At 41.3% G+C, this 23,800-nt stretch overlaps 2 protein-coding genes across 2 annotated transcripts; both read left to right on the top strand.

The window, feature by feature from the left end:
- The first annotated feature begins 246 nt into the window (after positions 1 to 246).
- On the top strand, positions 247 to 2,874 carry LOC120434990 (transforming growth factor-beta receptor-associated protein 1-like). Its single transcript, XM_039603671.1, has 6 exons — positions 247 to 1,172; positions 1,330 to 1,524; positions 1,695 to 1,849; positions 2,408 to 2,490; positions 2,627 to 2,823; positions 2,864 to 2,874. Exons 1-6 carry the CDS (start codon positions 488 to 490, stop codon positions 2,872 to 2,874), a joined length of 1,326 nt encoding a protein of 441 aa, XP_039459605.1. The 5' UTR covers positions 247 to 487.
- On the top strand, positions 2,776 to 5,539 carry LOC120434838 (transforming growth factor-beta receptor-associated protein 1-like). Its single transcript, XM_039603281.1, has 7 exons — positions 2,776 to 2,968; positions 3,121 to 3,178; positions 3,273 to 3,416; positions 4,248 to 4,382; positions 4,459 to 4,600; positions 4,687 to 5,108; positions 5,208 to 5,539. The coding sequence occupies exons 1-7, from the start codon at positions 2,877 to 2,879 to the stop codon at positions 5,349 to 5,351; spliced, it is 1,137 nt and encodes a 378-aa protein (XP_039459215.1). The 5' UTR covers positions 2,776 to 2,876; the 3' UTR covers positions 5,352 to 5,539.
- The last annotated feature ends 18,261 nt before the right edge of the window (positions 5,540 to 23,800 follow it).

Here is a 23,800-nt window from a genome sequence, read left to right as displayed (position 1 = left end):
CCATGTCACGGACGTTGTAAACAAACTCAAAGAAACCACATACGGTTTGATCAGCAGATCGCTTCTGCTTGTCCATTATCCACTGACCAAAGTGACCGCTTTAGCCCTTGCCCGCATACCAAGAACACAAGAAGCCGTAACTGTGGCCACCTCAAAAATATCCATCTTCTTCACCACGAACTTGTAAAAGTTGGTTTTCTTGGTGAGGCTGTTGGATGAGTTGTGTAAGTGTCCTCACATGGCAGGATGAGCGACACAAAATGCTGACATAGATTTCCTGTCAGGATATAGTCACATGGGGGGAGTTGTAACTTTTTTACACTTCATAAACTTGTAGCGGAATTAGAGGAAGGTTGGACAACAGAGAGGTAGGAACATTTTACTGTGTTTAGCTTTGATTTAAGCATATATCAGTGACTTTTGAAAGAACTCCTTTTTCTTCTGCTTGAACTGCATCCCATTATTCAACATCAATACTTTTTTTGCAATGGCTTTTAGTGCCTTCAGACAAGCTCACATATATGAAAAACGAGCAGTCTCGAAAGAGGACAAATCCTGCATCCAGTGCCTTGAGTGCTATGACCAAAATGTTTACATAGGGACTAAAGATGCAACAGTCCAACACCTCATTCTGACAAGCAGCACAAATGGAGACAAGAGCCCTGGCCTGACCAAAATCAGAGAAGGTAGGGCAAGAAAACTAGGCTCAAGCAACTCTGTAAATCAACTGAGGGCAGTCCCACTTTTCAACCATCTGCTGGTCCTGTGGGACCGGAGCGTTACTGCCCTCAACATGTTTTCCTTAGAGCCTGTTCCTGCTCTGAAGAAGATCCAGCATGTGTCTTTGTTTGAGGTGTGCGACTCATTGCTCGCATCGCAGGGGACGTGTGTGCAGATGGTGACGTCTTCCAGCCGCAGGAAAGTGCTCCGGATCCATGTGGTGGGAGTGGACAGGTGGGAGGTTGTAAAGGAAGTCTCTTTGCTCCAAGACCCTGTGGCCTTGGCGGTGGATGGTGCAACTCTGTGTCTTGCCACCAGTGACAGGTACCTCCTCTGTGATATTCAGACTGGGAGCTGTGAGGAGCTCTTTCCTCATAATCACAGCAGGCAGCATGTTATCGTTACCTCACTGGGAGAAGGAGAATTCCTCCTGAATGGGCCCGAATTTTTGGGTAAGAGCTGCCAAAATATCCAACAGGCTTTACATTCATGTGCCATTATTCTTAGCTTCTAAAACAGCTCATTTCATATCACTCATAAGTCATTAATCCATCTAGCCAGAGGATATTTATTTTGCCAAGATATCATTTCTCCATTCTCATCCCTCAGGCATGTTTGTGATGAAGACGGGGATATGCCAGCGCCCTCCCCTGCAGTGGCCTCAGGAGGTGCTGGCAGCCGGGGCATGTTTCCCTTACGTCCTAAGCCTGCAGCCCGAACTGTTGTCTGTTTACAGCATGTTGGATCAGCAACGCAAACAGACTGTGAGTCTCACTGGAGCAAGGGGTCTGCTTTCAATTTCAGGTAAATCAGGCGACATCAGTTTCTCCTCTGATCCAGGTCAGATTAATCACAGAGAGCCTGCTATTGTTTTTAAAAGACGTAGTCATGTTTGTCTCAGTTTGCTCTAATTCAGTCAGTCATTCTTGCACCTTCTGCGAGTTTCTAAAAACCAAAAGCAAATGTCCCCTCAGATGGTGTGTTAGTGTTCACAGAGAGAGACATTTTCAGCCTGAGCCTGGTGCCATTCGAAGAGCAGATCCAGGCACTTGTATGGCACCAAAGGGTTGAGGAGGCCTTATTGCTGCTGGAAGGGGCTCAAAGCCGTCATCCACTTGACTCGTACAAGGTGAAACAGAATTTATAGGCACATTGAAGGATGCAAACATCACACTGATTTAAAAATATAGCTTTGGCGTTATCAGGTAGCCTCCAAATCTTTTACTTTTGCTGCCTGCTTTTGTGCTGCTGTAGCTCCGGCTGCTTTGTAGAATCCTATTGACTTTCAGATTCATGCATTACAAACCCAACTGGCAATGCATAATATGGTTTGAATTTACCATTTATCAGACTGTCAAAGCATAGACTTGTTACCTTACAGAGAGTATACGCAGGTATATTCGATATCGATGAATGCAACTGAGGACAGCAGATGGCATTTGACTTTTAGCGTAATCTGTGCCACATCTCAGCTTACAGGTTAAAGATGAAGAGGCAAATTAACACAATCATTTATCATAGACATTTCCCATTTTTCTGCTACTTGTTTTTCTTGAAGTGTAACATTTTAGCCTCAAGAGAGTCACAGTGTCTTCTGCCTCAGTTATTTCAGTTCACATATTGGTGCGTTAAATATGCTCATACAATATGTGCCTGGTTTAAAAATAAGACTATTTTCCCCTCGCAGGAGCTACAGAAGGCCATCACTTGCCTGGCTGGATTTGCTCATTTTTACCAGGAGGGTTTTTCCCAAGCCAAAGATCTATTCATGTGAGAGAAAACTCCCTCTCCCCTAACAAAACACTCCAAAATACATGATAAAGAAATGTCAGAACACTGCTTTAAAGATGTGTACTTTCTGCTTCTTCCATATGAAAAAATGTATACTTATTACCCACTTGAACAGTAAAGGTGAGCTGGACCCGAGAGAAATCATCCGCCTGTACCCAGATATGTGTCTCAGCGAGGACTTTCAATCTCATCTTGATCAAATAAACAAGGGCAGAGATCTCCAGGTGCTCAAGAAGGAGGACAGAAACAAATTTCATCATTACCTGGCCTTCCTGGGAGATTTTCTCAGAGCAGTAAGGGGGACAGAGCGAGGCCTGAAGTGCAGTAAGGAAGTGGACAGCACCCTCCTGAGGCTGTATGTAGAAATGAACGATGGTGAAAAACTCCAACAGCTTGTTGCTTTTCCCAATAAGTGCAGTCTGGACCTCTGTGTCCCTGTTCTGGAGCAACACCACAGGTGAAAATGAATCATTATTAGTTATACAAATGATCTGAAATCACACCTATAAATCAGAATATTTTGCTTAGGACACAAGCATGCTTTTGGTTTTAAAAGAAGTTTCAGATCATTTACTTTTTGAGAATCATTTTGACTTCTTTGTTTTACAGATTTTTTGCTTTAGGTTCCCTCTATGAAAGCCACGGGATGCACACTGATGCAGTAAAGGTACCCCCCCCCCCCCCTCCAAAAAAACATCACATATGTTCACACAAACTTGATGTATGAAAGCAGTGTATTTTAACTGGTTGTATTTTTCCAGACTTGGGTGAAGATTACAGATGGCTTGTGTAAAGACTCTTCCTGCTCAGACGTATATGGACACATAGTGGCGACTCTCAGTCAGCTCAGAGACAAAGACACCGTGTGGGCATTTGCAGATTGGACTTTACAAAGAAACCAAGAGGTGCCTTTTTCATTTTTCACGCTCACTACTAAACTGCAGAGGGCAGAGTTGTACAATATAACTATGTATTGCAGATACAGAAAAGTGACAAATTAAAGGAAAATCTGAATTGCTTTGTCTGATTGGTGGAATGGCTTCTTCCAGGACGCTGATACCCTCATCTGCAGTAGAGTCACTCAATGGTTAAACACATATGAAACTGTGTGAATCGCCTGCAGTGACCTTTAAGGTTTGGTAGTGTGTTGAACCACTATAATCAAAACACCAAATGAGGGGTGATCTTTAGAAAGAATCATATTCCATCCCTCCATCAGAGTCTAAGAAATGCTGAATAAATAAATGGTAAAGTGCATTAAAGCTGCTAAAGTGATTCATGGTCCCTTACTAAGAAACACTGAGGTGTTTTTTTTCCCTTTAATCTGTCTCTGGTCTGCATAAACCACACTGTATATATATATATATATATGGACATCAACTAATGATTTAAGTATTCCTGTTTTTAAGCCTTGAGCTGATAATTTTGGCTGTCATCGTCTTGTTTTAATGAAACTGAAGCTGATGAGGGTGTGGTAGATATGATTGAAAAACCAAGGGCCACTGTGTGCTCATATGGCAGCAATTTGTCAAACATAAAGTCAGTAGCAGAGCCAGAAGTTTTTTTTATGTTTAAATTCTTGTTTTAAATGCCGATAAATCCCATAAGATGATTGGAATATAAATGTATCTGCGACTGTGTACGTCAACAGCTCTAAATGGCACCACCTTTTTTGTAGAAATTGCCTTATAAACCAATTTGTAGTGATTAAATCCATTTTACTTTATTTGATAAAGACAGGTGTGCAGATTTTCATCAAGCGCCCACCAGATGGTCAATTTGAAACACAAGATGTCCTCACATTCTTGGAGACGTTTCCACTGGCGTTGATTTTCTATCTTGAGTACTTAATCCATGATTTAAATAGCGAGGTGGGTACACCAACAGCTCCTTAATCTAATAACCTAAATTAAATGCGCAGACATGATTGATGTAATCTGCCCCCAGGAAGAGAGCCATCACAACCGTCTGGCCCTGGCATATGTTACTCAGATGCTGCAAAAGGAAGATGAAAGAGTGAGGGTGACCAGAGGGAAGCTGCAGCAGCTGCTATGGGAGTCCAAATTCTATAACATCTCCACAGTGTATGGTGTGTGAATTAGTGCGTATTAAAATAAATCATTGTAGAATTAGCAGCAAATTAAAGTAAACGTCATGATTTTTAACTCATTGCAGATAGATTAAAGTCAACAACCCTACACCCAGAGAAGGCCATTCTCCTTGGTAGGTCTGGTGAACACTACCAAGCACTGCAGATGCTTGTACACGAGGAGAAAGACCTCCAGGCTGCAGAGGCCTACTGCTGCAAGGCTGCCCAGGACCAGGACTCACAATTCAGGCAGGTCCTCCTGCTCACTCTTCTCCAAATCTACCTGAGCTCCAAGGATCTCACAGGTGCAGCTGTGGATCTACTTAACAGCCAACCTCAGGTTTTTGCACTGGAGAAGGTACTCCAGCTCCTTCCTGAGTCCTGGTCTGTTCAACTGGTCTCTCAGTTTTTAGTCGTATCCCTCAGGGAAACCTTCCACCAGAGGCAGATGGTGAGACTGCAACAGGCTTTGGCCCGGGCGGAGCTCCTGAGGCACAAGGTCACTTGGGTGAGTTTAATGATACAGTTCACATTTTTACTGCAGTGAACACTGAATTTCTCCTTTTTCTTTATGAGCCCTGTTGCACTTTTACTCTCTCGTCTGCAGATGCAGGCCTCAAAAACAAAGTTCAGAGTGGACAAGGAGCAGAAATGTAGAGTTTGCCAGGGAGACCTTACAGACCCACACTTTGCCCGTAACCTGCGAGGTGAGGTGGTGCACGTAAGCTGCATGGGCTACTCTGCATTATAACAACAGACTCAGACTTTTTTTTTTTTCTTACTGCACTTTTAAGAATCTCATTAATTTTTTACATTTCTGCTTCCAACCCGATGATTGATCTGATCATAGAGCCAGACTCTACCAGAATCAGAGTCATGGACAACTTTGCTACTAAGATTTTTAAAAAATGTTTAAATAAAGGGATTCAAACTGGAAAAGAACAAGCGCTGCACTTTTTTGCAGACAACCATTTTTAGAAAGATTGTAGACAGCAAGAGCAATAAAGTCAATTGAGAAAAACCCTCAGGGGTGTATATTCACTGATCAGACAGTGGTATTTTACATGGAAACCACCTGTGGTCACCCTGATGACCAAAAGGAATATGGCGGTCCTCCACTGCTGTATATATACACATCCCTGCCATCATGGTTTCCACTGTGTATATTTGTCTACACAGAGCTGGAAATAGACAGTCAACAACCGAGAGGCTGCACGTGAGAGACTTTTTTTATTCAGCACAAGCATTAATATACGTTTATTACACCCTGAAATAGAAATCACAATTGCAGGTTTAAAACTGGAACGTAAACACTGTGGTCAAAGTTTTGAGTCACTTTAATTTAATAAACTCCGGAAACAAGTCCGGCAATAAGTCGGACTTGTTTCCGGTGGGTGATGGGCTCCGCCAGGGCTGCCCTTTATCACCGATTCTGTTCATAATTTTTATGGACAGGATTTCTAGGCGCAGCCAAGTGGCGGAGGGCTTCCACTTCGGTGGCCTCAGAATCTCATCTCTGCTTTTTGCGGATGATGTGGTTCTGATGGCTTCATCGGTGGGGGCCTCCAGCTCGCACTGGAACGGTTCGCAGCCGAGTGTGAAGCAGCAGGAATGAGGATCAGCACCTCCAAATCTGAGGCCATGGTTCTCAGCCGGAAAAGGGTGGAGTGCCCACTCCGGGTCGGGGATGAGTTCCTGCCCCTAGTGGAGGAGTTCAAGTATCTCGGGGTCTTGTTCGCGAGTGATGGGAGAAGGAGCCGGAGATCGACAGACGGATTGGTGCTGCGGCTGCAGTGATGCGGACGCTGCACCGGTCCGTCGTGGTGAAGAGGGAGCTGAGTGTAAAAGCGAAGCTCTCAATTTACCGGTCGATCTACGTCCCGACCCTCACCTATGGCCACGAGCTGTGGGTAGTGACCGAAAAGAACGAGATCGCGGATACAAGCGGCAGAAATGAGCTTCCTCCGAAGGGTGGCTGGCCTCTCCCTTAGAGATAGGGTGAGAGGTTCGGCCATCCGGGAGGGGCTCAGAGTAGAGCCGCTGCTCCTCCACATCGAAAGGAGCCAGTTGAGGTGGTTCGGGCATCTGACAAGGATGCCCCTGGGCGCCTCCTGGGTGAGGTGTTCGGGCATGTCCCACCGGGAGGAGGCCCAGGGCAGACCCAGGACGCGCTGGAGAGATTATATCTCTCGGCTGGCCTGGGAACGCCTTGGTGTTCCCCCGGATGAGCTGGAGGAGGTGGCTGGGGAGAGGGAGGTCTGGGCTTCTCTGCTTAGGCTGCTGCCCCCGCGACCCGACTTCGGATAAAGCGGATGAGGATGGATGGAATTTAATAAACTAATTTTACGAGCAAGCAAATGACATGTCTGCACCATCTATAGAATATTTTTTCCCCAGCATCATTCCTGTATCATTACAGAGCTTCCAAAAACTAACACACAAACTCCAGCGCGTCCACATGTACAGCATGAAAATCATCTGAACACTTAAACATATATCATTAGAGTCATAAGGTATTTGTCTGTTTGTGCTGTAATTTTGTCATTAAGGCTAACCATAGCAATTTCTTTATTCTGATGCATTTTGAGATAAGAGCTCAGGAGACGCCTAAAGCAGCAGTAACGTTAACTCGGGCATGTGGTTGGACTGCGTAAGGTTTCAGCTGGAGCTGAGTGACTAATTGTAGTGCAGATAAATAGGGGGAGTTGGGGGGTTCGTTGTTCTCACTGCAGGTCTTAAAGTTCATTTGATGTTCCACAATGTTGGTCTTTAGAAGCGTTTTGAGAGCGTAGCTAGGATTAAGGGCTACACGAATAATACACTTAACTTAAGCTTTAACTTGAAAATTGTCACCCTGGGTGGATATATTTAACTTCAGGCTCTTATAAAAATGACGTGACTCACAAGACCCAAAAAACTGTATTTTTAACTTCTTGCTTTCATGTGGATGCAGGAAAATTGCCACATCTCCTCCTTCATATCGGCTCCTTATAATTTTAACAATCTACGCATTTAGTTTTATATTAAGCAATCTTGGATGGACAGCTGAAAGATACGAGTGCCCCCCCCCCCCTTGATTCTTACTTGTTCCTCTCAGCTTATATAAACAGACAGGGAGGGCTGCTTCCATGTCATTGGCTGATCTTTGGGTTGTGCTGATGACCAGTAACCACTGGGTGGACCTGGGCCCGTGATTACGTCCACTTCTTTCCTTCTCACGGATATCCTCAGGGACCATTAATGCTGTTTTGAGCACTTGTGGTGATGCTGTACCTCAAAAAATGTTTTTCTCACTTTGATTGTGTTGACCAATAGCCATAAGTAACCACAAGGTAAAAATACACAGGCACAAGTATGAATACGTCTTCTTCCACATAAACTAAGGCTGCAGAAAGAACATTCTGTGCATTAAAATGAGTTAAATTATTGTAATATTTGGTGCAAGCCTGGATCATCCAGGACGCCACTGATGATCATTTTACATAAAAGAGGAATGGATTGGATGCAAACATCAGCAGTTATGGAGGAAAGAGCGGTAGGTATCCAGACGTTGGTCTCCCATTATAAATATCCATGTCACCACAAAGTCAGCACGAGAGAGGAAAACAGGAACATTTTCTGCTTTTGCTTTACTAAACTTAAGGAGGAAAACTGTCTGATGTCTGGATTTTTGCATGTAGCTGTTTACATTGTTTTGGACTTTTTCTCTCCAACACTGTTTTTAGCATATTAAAAATATACTTGACAGTGTTTTGTCCCCTTGCTATATGAGAATCGTATATTAAGGTGACAAAAAAAAACCTTTAAAAAAATGTCTGCCATCACACACGATGTTTGAGGTCACGTAAAAAATGTAGCATATGACATAAATATTGATCAGAAATGTTGAAACTGACAGTAATTAAAGAGATCGTTCTTCATAAACCATTTATGAATTTCCGCAGACATACACAGGCCCATTTTCAGAAGTCGTCGCGCCGAAAACTGCTGATTAAAGACGCAATAAATTCTGCTAGTGGAGCGTCTGGTGCACCATCCTGTGTGAGTTTAATCATAGTCTCAATGTACCTCAAAAGAAGGGGAAACTGCCAAAAGTTTTCACACAACAATATCAACCACTCTGTACACCAACACAATTGTGCCATAATGGGTACCGTTTAATGAAACTGCCAGTTAAGGACCTGTGAGGCATCTCTGTCTCGACCTAGAGACTGATTTACTTACCCGCTGTCTCATTTGTGCAGCGGGGCCTCCCACTTTGTTCTTTTCTGGTAGGAGCCAAACTTTGATGCTGTGTAATCGTCCTGAGGCAATTTTTGCCATTTCTTTTATGAGTTTCAGAATAAAGTACTTTTTGGAGGGCGTTTTGATTATCTACTGATGCTCCAGACACTCAACTAGCCAAACACATGATCAGTTTTAAGCTCTGCTAACATGACTAGAAAAGAGTTTAGCCTTTTATCATGTTGAACTGCATTGCATGGCATTGGAACATAGGAGCATTGTTTTCTGCATTTATCTCTGTATGCCGTGATAAATCCTGATCTATATATTTGATAAATTCTGTATTTGCTTCCTAGGAGTAATAATTTCTTTGAGTGATCATGGTGGGAACTTAAATAAATGACAATAAAAGTTTAAGCTGTTGTCTTAATACTAAATTAGTTACTTGTCCTGCCCTCACCCCGAACCAGTTGTGGCAGCTGGCTGCCCCACTCTGAGCCTGGCTCTGCTGGGGGTCTCTTCCTTTTAAGGGATTTTTCCTTCCCACTGTTGCCAAGTGCTTGCTCATAGGGGGTTCATCTGATTGTTGGGGATTTCTCTGTATTACTGTAGGGTATTTACCTTACACTATAAAGCGCCTTGAAGCAACTGAGCCCTTCGTCAGATTGGCCTCCTCTCTAGGGTGCACCCTGAATCGCACCCTGTGAATCAAAATATGAATACTTTGTTAACCCCTGAGGAAATTATGTGGTCACAGTTGCTCCAACACAGTAAGAACAGTAACTAAACTAAATTAAATAATACAAGAAATAAGACAACTAAATATATATGGTTGAAATGGCAGCTGGGACAGGTTAATCCCCACATGATAAGGATAAGCGGAATAGATTGATTGATGGAAACAACTGTTGTTGTAATTTCATGCTATATAAATAAAGTTGAAGTGAAGTGAATTGTCTATCTATTTATTTTCTTAATTACTTCAGTATTTAAGAAAATTAGTTGTTAATTACCTTAAAAGTTATGACGATATCTCTGTGTACTCCTCATTTTGGCAACACCTCTAAAAAAAAGACTCTGTGGAACATTATATATTTAAAGTTAAGAAAATTGCAGCAGGTACCTCACTTAACAAAGCCTCTGGGGAAAATGAATATACTGTGTTTCTCTATGTATCATGCATCATATTTATAGCCAAAACCACAAATTACTGTATCATGTCCCTTATGACGCATTTTTCAGGCTTGGTGGTTGACAAGAGACAAGAGAATCTCAATTTGCAACCTTTTTGGTACCAATAATGGTAAGGTAGCAGAAAACCTAAACGATTGCACTTAAAATCCCATTTCACCCAGCAATACTAATTCTGTAGATATAGCTGAACAAGCATGGGAATAAACAGCCAAAGAGGATGATCAAAGCATAACTTTTTTTAACTCCTAAGGCAACACTCTCATTTTCATTGCTTGCTACCTTGGGGTTTGGCAGAAAGCCACTGGGTTAAATGTGCAGGGGGGGCCCACTGGAGACACTGAGTGCAGAGACAGTGACCACAAGCACCCACCCTGCCCTGCTGCTCCAAGGCATGGGTTATATGCATCATACTGTGTCATATAGAGAGTCTACAAGGCCCATGCTGTTTCTCTTTACCTCACTCAGCATTTAAGTATTTTTATAAGGGAGCTATGATATATCTCAATTTTGTTAATAACTTTCATAATAATCATGTTTGCTGCTAAACTCTGAGCTATTTGCCTCAAGATAATTAGTTTACCTAAGAAGTAAATAAAAATCTAAGAAACTGGTAAAGGGACTGCGTCAATATTTTGCAGGGGTACAAAAGTTGAGAGGGAACAGTGAGTTTATTGTCATCATTATGATTATTATTTTAGGGGAAATGAGGAAGAACTTAATGTGTTTTATATATCAAAAACCTGCGCTCTGCATGCATACTTTTGAGTCCATAAGCAATTTAAGCTCACCCACTTTTATACTCCCACCATTAACTAAAGTAAACCACCATATATAATGTAAACAAATATTTTGTTCTTTATACAATCAAGTGATACAGAGCAAATATACAGTACTATGTCTTGAGCCACCCCTCATTTCCTCTTATTTTGTTTCCAACGACCAAAGTTTGTCAAAGCCTCATTTTCAGTCCAAACCTTGGACCCTTGACCATTTTCAGATGAATGTTTTTATTTTTTTATTTGTTTCTTTTGCTTTTGTTTCTTAAGAACACATTTGCTCCCATTTCTTTAGTTGAGTCTGAAAAATCCCAATGATAATATAGTTTGATAGACATAAAACTGTTTTTGCAGCAACAAGGTGATTCCAAAAGAGCTATCAGCCAAAAACCTATCTCAGCATTGCATGCAGTGTGACCTTAAAAAATCTCAGGACACTGGACAAGTGGAGGACAAAAGAAGAAGATGAACAGTGTCTGAAATTCATCTCCTTAAGAAATAGGCTTTTTCTTGACACGGGATCTGAGAGATACATCTGGCTTCAATTGATCCACCTACTGTCTGCTGAAGCTTCATCCGAAATGGTCTGGACAGTGGCTGTCAAGAAGCCATTTTTAATGAATGGAAAGAGGGTGAAAAGGCCGAGGTATTACAAATTAAATAAGAACTGGACTGAAGATCAGGGCGAAACAGGTCTTATGGACTGACTAATTGAAATTTGACATTTTTGTTTCAAATTGTCATCAATATCTATGGATGAGGTCCGCAATGGTGAGCGTCACAGCCATCTGTAAAACACAGTGGAGACTCTGTCATGGTTTAATGACTCTGTCATCGACAAAATCGATGGTAAAATTAATGCAGGAAAGGAGCATCAGGTTTTCATCCACCATGTAATACTGTATGGAAAACGTCTGATTGGCAACAGCTTCTACTTTCCACATGACAATGCTCCCAAACAAACTGCCAGTGCAGTAAAAACATACTTGGACAGAAAGCACACAGTGGAACATTATCAGCATCTTCTGATGGCTCCTGGAGCCTATCACAAAGCTCAAATCATCTCAGACTGGGTTCTTGAATTTAACAATGAGCTCAGTGTGTTTAAATGGCCTCCTCAGTCACAAGTTCTCAGTCCAATAGAGCATAATTCTCCAGAATTTCTTTAAGCTCTCGTTTTGGTCTCCACCAGCTGCTGAGGGAATCGTCTGGCTCTCATGGTACAAACTGTCATTACATGCATCAAAACTATTGATAATACTTTGAAGCCTTGGTTGTATATATAAATAAATAAATAAACAAAAATAAAATAAATAAAACAACATTTAAACGAGTAAAACATTTAATAAAACGCTTCAGCAAATCAGTTTCATGGTTTGCTTTAAACTGCTTTGCCCCTATAACATAAATCTAAATCAACAAAGACAAGATAAAAACATAAAGATATCTTTCAATCCACCTTCCCACCCCACTTTCAAATAAACAGAAACCCTTTTCAAACACTTCTTTCATTAACCTGAAGTCAGCCATAAATAGATAAATTCCGAAACAACTTAATTGGCATTAACTTAATGGTGTGTACTTTGCGAGCCTAATGGCTCAATTTTGGATGAAGAATGAGAGTTGGGTTTTGGAAAGTGTAAGCTGTTTGGCAGCTGCATGTGTTTACACTGCTCTTTTCTAATGAGAGAACTTCAGGTGGAGAGTTAAGTACTCAGCTCATGGGGTCGAGCTGTGGCCTTCCACCTGGTTTGTGGAATTTAGAAGCTCGTGTCTCACATCCAGGTCTATCAACTTTCATGTGTGGCCCATTTGGCTCTCTGGGAACAGAGGCAAAAGGATCTGCTGAGTACTCTAAAAGCTGGCGAGAAACTGCAGTTTGGGCAAACTGCTTTATTGTTAAAACCTGATTCATATAAATAAACTTTATCACAAATAAGCTGAACAAGCTGGAGGTGATCAATTTAGTCCCACAAAAATGGCCTTTTCTGTGTGAAAGAAACATAATTAAAGCTCCAACAAAAGAGGGGACGTGCGTTCTGCACCACATTGAAGATTTATCTGTGAGAGTGTGCCTTATGTGGTCTTTGACATAACTGATTACAGAGCATGTGCTACATCAAGTTACTGTTACTGTACCCTGGGAACGCTGAAACGTAAGGTCATACATAATTAGACAGTTAGCACCAATCTTCCCCACATATAAACACTCCCTTCACCACAACAGATAGGCCAAGGAGTTAAAATTGTCCCAACAGCCCCAATATCATCTCTTGGAGTCTGAAACACTCTGCCTGTGATATCAAGGACTGAACTTACTGTAACCCACACAATAAAATCCCAAGGGGAGCATGAAATACAATACTCACCCCAAAAGACCTCATTTAATCTACTGAGAAGTCTCCACAGCGCTACAGCAGAAAGAAAATCCAGTGACCTATCATAAACTTATATTTAGCAATCAAAGCTCCAATCAGAGCACTGACAAATTAGGGGTATATTGTACTTAAGCATAGAATTACAATTCTATTTCTACAGATCGAACATCTCCGCAGGCATCGAGAGAAGGTTATTTCAAGGCTTTCATTAAGTCTTTCACGACCCGATTCTCTGCTGATGTGAAACAGCACAAAATCTCTGCAGTTTGTGGTCGCATGCACCAACACATACCCATACTTGAGAGTATTTCAAGAGTGACCAAGCATCACTTTGCATCTAAAAAAACGCAAAGAATTCCCAAAGAGTACAACATGTACTCGGACAAAAAAAAACAAAACGCACACGTAAAAAGTGTTTTTTAAATCATTAATTTGGGTTGTAGTGTCCAATTTTCCTTTTCATTTAGTTGTTAACTTGACGTTTTCTGTGAACAGTAGCTTGTATTGTGTTATGAAAGTCTGCTTATTGGTCTTGGAAAGCAATATGTTTTTTAAAATGTGGTATAAATCAGATAAATTTCAAATTTCACTTGAGCAGTTTTATTTCAGTCTAAAGCCAATGTGTTAAATAAAGATATTTCAGCCTGATAATCAAAAAAAATATTACAGAAGTGCCAACTTTTCTAAATAATAACTTCACCTTACACGATCTGAAACTGAGATGAACTTATTTGCCCAATTTTAGGACTTAGTAAAGACCAGGTGATTTTTTAAAAATTATGTACTGACAAGTAAAACCTTTTTTTTTTCATCATGATTTTATCTATTACTTCACAAAATGCAAAAACTAACTGGAAAACTATTAATTTCAATACCAGAAATGTATTTATCCCTCATTTTTTTAGATTAGGGATTTGATTTTCTCAAAGAAGCAAAGGTCAGAAGCTAATTTACCTTAACTGATGCCTTATTTCATCGCTACATTTTTAGGTGAACTTTTTAAAAGGTTTGTAGCATTTAGTTACTTAAGTATAACACTACTTAATTACTTCCTTCAGCTTTTTCTGGTCTATCATCTGGTCATCGATGAACTCTGTCAGTGATGGATTATTTGGTGAATGATGTATCCACTATAGCTTTCAGCATCTGCTCAAACTCCGTGGGTCCAGATGTAAATCAAAGAGCGGCCGTCATTGCGGGAAAAGCACAGTGAATCACAGCATCCTAAATAAAGCTCTCCAGCTTTCCTTTGTCTAAACACCAAAACCAACTTTCAGCTCTATAACATAACATTGTGTATGCTTAACATGTTGCTTAACGAAGCAACAAAACCATGGCAACAGCCACTATTATATGTATGAGTAAACCAGAGCGGGCTTGTTGTTAAAGCCCATAAAATCTAGGGTAGTGCATTTGCACGCTGTGTTTAAAACCTGTGGCAAAAACTGCTTTATACATTTTCAACCCTTTGTCTTGAAACTTTAGTGAATGTTAGATCAGACGAGAAAAAAGACAAACTGGTCTGTGTTGTATCATCTAAGCTTCCTTCTTATGGCTTATATTGAGTCGCCTAATCTTACATAGAGCACATGCACAGAGTGCCAGCTCTGATTAATAGTTGAATTATGAATTAAAGACACTGCTTACATTATTACAAAGTAATAGATACATGTTTTTTAAAATCTCAAATCATGAATAAAAACAGAAACCGCCAACTTTTAAAGAGAATACTTTGTGTGAATGATGAACAAACTGAGTTTTCTGTAATGGCTGTGATTTGAAAAAGCTGAGCACACCTTCCAGCTAGGACCTGATTTGAAAATATTTTTGACAAAACGTCTGTGCACCTCTGTATGACTACACATAACAGTCTCTTTTCTTTATCCCCAGGTGATTACTGACATTTACAGTCTATCGCTGCATTTCATCACAGGGCAGAAATCCCAAAATGTCTGTGGAAGCACATTTCAGCTCTCCCGCTCTCTCTGCACAAGCTGAAGGGAAAAGACAGATTTTCATAGTCTGCAGCTTAAGCTAAGCTCTCAGTTGGCGGCTGATGTCAAACTGGTGCAGACTGACAGACTGGAGCGACTGGGCAGCTTTTAATTCCCCCCCCAAAAAAACTGCTTATAATGTAAGGTTCTGGCACATTTCCGACCTTTAATTTGGAAGAGGGTGTTTCACAGTCATGAAACACTAAAGAGATAATGGCTAGTAAAAGTACAGCTTAGAGTAAATGCGTGTGTAGAGGTGTGGAATATAATTAGTCTAATTTCAATGAAGCCAACCTCTTGTCTGTGAGGTTACAGAAGGGATCAAACTCAACAGAGGGGCTTCGCACTGTGATAAAGTGAAAGTGAAGGGCTTTGAAATAAGAACACAAACATGAAACTTATCTCATTTAGGCTTTTAATCTGTCATTTCAGCAAGGAAAAGAGCAAATGTATGCAACTTTTGCGTGACAAGGCGACAAGAGGCCAATCCAGTCATGAGAAATGCAATGTAATCACCGATAACAGACATTTTTCAGTCACTCATAAATCACCCCTCACCTTTATGTCAAACATATAATGCATTTAGGCATACTGAAGTTCAAACTGAGCATCAGGACGGGGAGGAAAGGTGATTTAAGTGACTTTGAATGCTGCATGGTTGGTGGTGCCAGACAGGCTAGTCTGAATATTTTAGCAACTACTTATCTACTGGGATTTGACCACGCAACCATCTTAAGGGTTTACAGAGAATGGTCCACAGAAAGGAAAATATCCAGTGAGCTGCAGTTCTCTGGGCATAAAATCCCTTGTTGATGGGAGAGATTGAAAGGAGGATGGCAGTAACTTCTTAGTTCCAACTAAGCATTTAAACACCATGGTCTACCTGAGCATTGCTGCTGACCATGCCCATCCCTTTGTGACCAGCTTAGCATCTTCTGATGGCTCCTGGAGCCTATCACAAAGCTCAAATCATCTCAGACTGGGTTCTTGAATTTAACAATGAGCTCAGTGTGTTTAAATGGCCTCCACAGTCACAAGTTCTCAGTCCAATAGAGCACCTTTGGGATGTGGTAGAACGGGACATTCTCATTATGGTTGAGTAGCTGACAAATCTGCAACAACAGTGTGATACTATCATCATGACCCGAATGGCCAGCAGGGATTGACCTCAGTTGTCAAAAAGAATTCTGATTGTATAGAAGTCTACAGAAAGTCACTGCTGTTAGTTTTAAGACTCCTTCAACACAGCATCATACATAAATTATTGTGCCACTAAGAGCAAAGCACACAATAAAGCAGCACAGGCTTTATGGTGTGGCTACTCGATGACTGACAAATCACTACCAAATGAGCGTGCAGTGGCCTCAGGTTGTCAGTCAAACCCACCACCCACTCATCGCATCAAGTTGCAAAACATCAAAACGGTGAAGGCCAAAATGCCAAATTAAAGGCTTCAAAACGACAACCCCAACAAACAGATGATCTCATGATGCCTTTGTTCATCTTTTATGATGACATCACTCTTATCGACTTGTTTCCAGCTTCAACAAACGCTGAAAAAACTTGGAAAAAACTCTGTGCACACTGTTGTTCTGCATCAGACAGAGAAAGACATCTAATAACTCCTGAGCACAGGGAAGCATTGAGCAGAAATACTGTTATTTTTTTTCAGGAGTTAGCAGTAAGGTCAGAAACACTGCACTGCATAAAATGCTAATATTAGACTGTATATTATGCAAAAATGCAAACGTTTACAAATGATTACTGGCATTAATTTATTTAGGATATGTTTAAAGACACAGATGCACACTGCAAATAGCTTTCTTTGTTGATCCTGCGACGGTGAAATTAAGTACAGTATATACCAATATACTCCAAAGTTATTAGAAAGTAATCTGTGTTTATATAAATGCACAAATTGACCTTATAAAAACCAGTCAGATGGCTAAAAATAAAATAAATATTCACTGCCAGGACCAGAGTACTTACCACCTAAAAATGGCTAGTTTTGGCACACTGAATGACATGCATGCGGCAGCACAATCTGCTAGTGAGGAGGTTTTCCTTTTACGGGAAAACGTCTGATCAAATGTTCTATCCCTTTATTAGAAAGCCACTTGAGAAAGCTGTTGCCATCTAAATGCGACTGCAAGAGTTTCCAGACAGAGTCCACCTGTCTGTCTGGAATAAGATGGGTTTCAAACAGCAGCAGCAGCGACAACCACAGTTTTACTCAACCACATGCTGTTGCAATCTGACCAGAAAGTGACTAGACCAATGTAAACACTGTAGCAGAAAAAGTGCAGCAGTATTAGGACTGTAATTCTCTCTTCCTTTACCACAGGACCTCAGACTTCCACATTTGGAGATTTTGTTTGAAATACAGAACCGTAAATAGCTGAGAAAAAGACAAATTGGAAAGTCTTTTAAGTCTTATGTGTCCCATTCAGCCGAGTTAGCAGTTCACCTTGTGCCACTCGACTGTCCAGCTCCAACTCACTGCCATAGAGGAAGACATATATTTACAGGGTTTAAAAGAAAAGCTCATAACCTTGGAAAATAGTATTTACAGTAGCTGCATTATCCAGAAAAAAAAAATCAGTGCAGGAATTATAGAAGAGATTAACAGAGGCTCTTTGTCGGGAAAGAAGGTCAGAGACCCAAAATAGTCATCAGGCCTGTCCTAGAAAGATCCTGCAGCAAGCTGTCATTGCAGTTAAAGCTATACATGCTGCAATTGAGGGAGAGAGCTCTGGGAAGTGACATTATAATTATTACGTTAACAGGAAAGGAAAGTTTTACATGTGGATCGGGCCGGTTAACAGGTCTCCAGTCGTGGTCACTTAAGACAGCTGCAGTGTGCCTAAATTACAGAGCACAATGACTCACACTCTTTCTGTGTTTAAGACCACTTGGCTCTGCTCGCGAGGGGACAAGCCCTCACAGTGAACCCAGCTCTCCAAAGCGAAACTGATGGTTCAACAAAATGACAAACTCCTTGTTCTGCTTTGCAATGCTGGATGTATTACTGGCTGTAGGAAAAATAAATCATCTAGACCCTCCAAGAAGATTATAAAATCCTGTTTCCTTAGCTTCAATCCGCTGGATGTCACAGAAGCTTGGCTACAAGTCCTCCCAGCAGACACCTAAGCTTTAGTCACGCAACAAGTAAGAATTTTATGTACAAGTGCACAAAAAACGTTATATGCCTCTAAGTTCTAAGCGTGCACAATCCTTGTACAGCATCTTGAACTCCAAGTTACCTGCAAAGCATTTGGTGTTTCAACAGCTCATTTCATGTAAATTCGGGTCTAATAGCTCCTTTAAAGATGTGCTAAACCATGTTTTTTGTCAGGGAAAAAAGTTTAAATTGCTTGTAATTTCACAGCATCATGCAGAACTGCAAACACGGGCACTACATCATACAATTCCAACTAAATGTGGACATTTAGTCAGAATTGTCTATTTTAGGCTACAAGTTCTCTTACAGTTTCACTACAGATTTGTTTTGTCTAAATGTCAGGGACGGTCTCACATGACCTGTGGTTAGGCAGGTTTAATGCACTATATTTTCCTTTATAGTAGGCGATCAAACGATGCACTGAAGGCAAGAAATACCTCGGACCCATGCTGTGTCAGACAGCTTTCCATTTCCACAGTCCCAGCCCATGTAAAGCTCTGGACAAACTCACTCAACACAAATGTTTTTGGATCCACCTTTGGCCCGTCTCTTCAAAATATTCTGCAAATATGAAGTCTGGTCCCAAAAACCCCTTAAACAAACACAATGAGACGCCAACTGCCAGCATGCGCACCATATGTAATGAAACTTCAGATTGTGTGTTCTCCTCCTGACTTATTCTGGGATGTTCTTGTGTTTGTGGATTACCAACAACAAACTCCAAAAAACATCTGCAGCGAGCCATTCGTCTGAATAACTGTTTTTCAAATAGCCAGCCAACTGAATACTTTCACATTGGTTTTTTATGGCAACACTTCAGACTTTTTGGTCACATCTGAGTTCAGTTTACAAACCAGCTGCATATTTGTCGTTTTTATAATATTTTGCAGAGGTTAGTATGTGTCTTTCATTACTGGTTTTTCTGATGTGTCAGTTTCCGTTTGGTGATCGGACTTTATTTTTTTCTTTTCCAATTACAAACAATAAAACTCAACAAAGCACAACGACGAAACTCGCATCCAATGTTGCACTGACTCAGGGCAACTAAGGGGGTGAAGCTGTTACAAAAGACTGTGTATAAAAAAACTGGAATAACCAGTTTAATACCAATTTTGAGCCTACACTACAAGACGATATAAAACTCATTTGCAAACTTCTTTACAACAGACTTAAGTTCTGTGGTTTATGACCACTAGTAACACGTTTTTTCTTCTCTTTTTTAAAGGGGCAAGCAGGTTCATGTGGGTTGCTATTTCATACAAAGATGTACATGAATGACCATGCCAACAACAGGTGGCAGAACATGAGGAAAATGGAAATGCCAACTTTAAGAATATAGAAAACACAACCCAGCAATGGGGGGGAACCACAATCCAGTGTGCCCCTAGTCCTGGTCTCAAGCAAGGATAAATGGGGAGGGCGTGTCAGGAAGGGAGTCTGGAATACAATCTTTGCCAAATCAAACAGGCATATCATCAAAAATTAGATTTCCATACTGGATCAGTCAAGGCACAGGTTACCAAAGGCTGCGTCTGGTGCTGCTGGCCAAGACAGCGATGGTGGAAACTATGCTACTGTTGGCCGAATACAGAGGAGGAGAAGAAGGGAAGGCATGTTGTAAGGCAGCATGAGGGAAGGAAAGGTAGGAGTATGTTAGTGAAAATAGAAACTTTAAATGTTGGGACTATAGAGCTGCCAGGCAGAAGGAAAAGAGGAAGAACAGAGAACATTCAAGGATGTAGTGAAGGAGCAGGAGAAGCTTGTGTGACAGAGGAGGATGCTGGGATAGGGTGAGATGGAAGCAGATGATCTGCTGTGGCGACCTCTAAAGGGAACAGTGGAATCCATCCATACATCACTCAGGTTCGCCATGAGGCTGAAACCTATCCCAGCAGACACTCTGTCAGGTCAACACTTCATCACGAATCAACCAAACCAAATAACAAACTTAAACCTTATAAGGAGAAAACTCTGTGTGCACTATTATTTTTACTGCAACGATATTTTATAGAAAGTAGACAGCATGCTATTGTTTGTTAGGGTTTTATAATGTGGACTCATTCCCATTTAGACACAGTTAGGGTTACTGTTTCGGGCCCAGTCAAAGTATCAACCCACACAGGGTTCATCAGCCAGCAAAACAAACCTCAAAACCACAGCGATCGAGCCATGGCCCCAGCATTGTTCTGGACACGCTGTACGTTAAACTCTAGCTAACTTCCTGTGGCCGTGTCTTTATATAAGGTTTGTGAATTGTGTGGGTGCTAACTCACAGGTTAGCCCCAACACTTATTTTGAGACAGACATGGCTCTTCCCAAATATAGTGTACAGAAACAACACTTGTCTTGTCTCTCCAGCGGTCATTATGGTGCAGTGCTAACAATCTGCTCCAGCAAGTGAGGTGACATTGTGTTGTGTAAACATGGTTCTTGGTTGTCACTCTGGATTTGAGGCACACAAAGTGTCATTCCCCCACCACACGTCCGACTCCAGTCAGATGTGATTATGAGAAGACAAGACAAATATAAATCCACCTCTGCTCCTCCTGCCTTTCACAAGCACTTTCCTACACACACACACTAACAGATTCTCTGGCATTCGCTGATACAGACGGTGAAACCCTAAATTTTCACAGGCACAATGTAGCAGATTAGTCATTATCCTTAAATACAGGACTCTGCCACCTATGCTTAAGCGCTGAAAATCCCATTAAGGTCGTTTTATTTCGCTTTGATATCTTTAAATGATCCCACAGTAAACAGATACTCTGAGCAGTCTGTCCTCTGTTTCACCGTTTGTTTGTTTCAATCCCAAAAAAACCCAACCTCATGATAAAAACGATAACGAGCAAAGATCGCTTCCTCGCTTGAGGACACAACAAGCATGCGAAAAATATCTGTATGTTCTTATGACCTTTTTACCTTTGAAGTAAATTGGGTGCTCTGTAGCACCCCATAAACTGTCTGGCTGAGTACTTCTCATTCAATTAGTTTCTGGCTGCTGCACTTCTGAAGGCCTGATTTCCTCTGCTAAACTAAAGAAAGCTGCCCGAAAATGACAGCTGAGTCAGACCTTTCCATAAATAAACATACAGCATACTGAACTATGGAAACAGAAGCAATCAAATCAAGTAGCATTTGACTCGCTTCACTGGCAACAAGCAAGTCCTCATTTTCAGAAGTGCGTCTAGCACCAGCTTCAACAGCCAGAACGGCGATAACTTCACAAGCAGGGAGTGAGCACAAATTTCAAACTATTTCCAACTTATCGGCTTAATTACACAGCAAATGTAGTGTGTTTACGGGGGTAAAACACCCTAAAGTCAAAGAAATTTACGTTAGATTACCATGTGGTGTCTGGCTGGGGAAAGCTTTCATGTTAACACGCAGCTACATGCATTTACACCTGGGATCTATCGAGGAACACCCAACTGGCGCTTTCTCATCCATCCCCCCAGTTTTTCTGCCTTTCTGAATTTCAAACTGGTGACCTCCCAGACACCAGCCCTCGCCCCAAAGCTACCGCTGCCATTTTTCAGTTACTTTTACGCATCCGGCACCATTTGGGTCCCTGTTTGTTTTCAGGACCCTATAATTTCCCCACCAATCACTCACATAGGCCCCTGTCAAGGCTGCCATTCATAAAGTTTAAAGTAGTTTTTAGTGGTCCGTGGAGTTTATTGAAACATTAAATTTGTATCCCAGCAGTGATGGTGTATCTTTAGCCTTTAACTCACGTGCTCAGCCCGGGCCCCCTTACATCAACCGCCAATTATGTCCCTCTGCTGGGTGTGGGTTGAGCCTTGGCCAGAATCTCGAAGAAACCAAAAACATCGATTCCTAGGCAGTGGAGCGCACAGAAACAGACAAAATGCGAAAAGCTTTCCCTCAAATACTGTTATCATTGCAGAGTACAGGCACAAACATCACCAGCATTGCCAGTAATGCTGTCCAGCTACTCTCTGGGGATTTTAGTGAAATCCACAGGCTGTTGTTAGATACGGATGAAGGCCTGAAGAACATGCAGGGCCTCAAAATGCCAGCTCATGTCCGCTGCAGAAGGGTCAGGCAAGAAACTTTGCCCTGTCACGGCTTCCCATGCTTGTTTTTTATCCTTATTTCAGCCCGTGTTTGTTTTGTGGGGCATATGAAGAATCTCCAATGAGTTATGCTCCAAAATAAGAGTTTCTGATTGGACACTAGCAGCAATAAAAAAGTATATGAATCCCTGTGTTATGCAATAAAAAAGCATTGACATATGACTGCATTAATAATCTGAAACTGCAAAGTTACTAACAAGAGTTGTGAGATAAATATAGTGAAATAAATGCTGCAATAATTATTGGATAGTGAAGTACCAAAAAAGCAAATACTCAAGAAGTACCTCAAATGACTCCTTAAATGACTGCTGTCACTAAACTACATGAAAAACAGCCATAAAATCTGTGCGATCTTAAAACAAGGAGCGATTCAGCTTTCACTTGCTCCCAGTGACTTTGGGCGTGTGCATAATTAGCTGTTTTCTCTGTTTTCTAAATTCAGTAAAAAAAATATTTGATGTCACATATCAAGGGTACAAAGTGACACGAAACTGAAAGCATGTGTGTATTTTACAGTGGGGGGCTCACAAGGAATATAAGAGTGAAGCGACGTCACTACCTCAAGTTCGAAGGCTGTTAACCTAATTCCTAATGGTTATTACAATGAGGCTTGCCAGCCACATCAAGCAGCTGCGGCGAAGTAATGAGAAGAGCAGATAGAGCTCTGCCATGTACTTTTCACAGCCTTCAATTCGCCTGCTGGAAGGCACAAGGACACTGCGTCCTTCTCGAATAAGTGCAGTGGCGTGTTAAGAAAAGCAAAAAAATATATGCTGCAAGGTTATAAACAACATCCAAATTGCACTGTCAATTCAAGTCTTCCTCAAGCCAAAATGTGCTCTGGTTCCAAAGCGCAGCATGAGCCTTCCTGTCGCTTCACAGATGCATGATGGGAGTTTTTTTTCATGCATAAAGAGATGAATCATTGTTTTCAGAACAACAGACTAAAAACAGAGAGCCTCTTTCGCATTGGCTTTGCCTTGTTTGAAAAACATAAACTGAAATGATCTGAACCTAAACATACAAAATTCTAACTCCACCCTCCTTTGCTCTGTTCTTTCATCTAAATCTGACTAAAGCCGGAAAGCCTCGGCCTCCTCCTAGGGCACGAGCATAAAGAGATTTTAAAATAATAGAGCATAACTTAAAAAAAAATACATATAACAAAACTGGTGGCACACTGATGTGGCATTGGTGTGGCATTCACCAGTAATTTCATCAAAATAGAAACCTTCTGCTGTATACTTGCAGGAGAAACATGATTTTCCAAAGCTGATGAAGCAAGACTAAACATGCACATTCAAAAGGAAAACTTCCAGTAGTGATAACTGGCTTAAGTGCTCTGCTCCTTCC

Source organism: Oreochromis aureus, linkage group 19 (assembly GCF_013358895.1).
Source record: "Oreochromis aureus strain Israel breed Guangdong linkage group 19, ZZ_aureus, whole genome shotgun sequence".
NCBI classification, from domain to species: Eukaryota; Metazoa; Chordata; class Actinopteri; order Cichliformes; family Cichlidae; genus Oreochromis; species Oreochromis aureus.
Note: the sequence above shows the minus strand (reverse complement) of the source record. Positions and strands in the feature narration are given on the sequence as shown.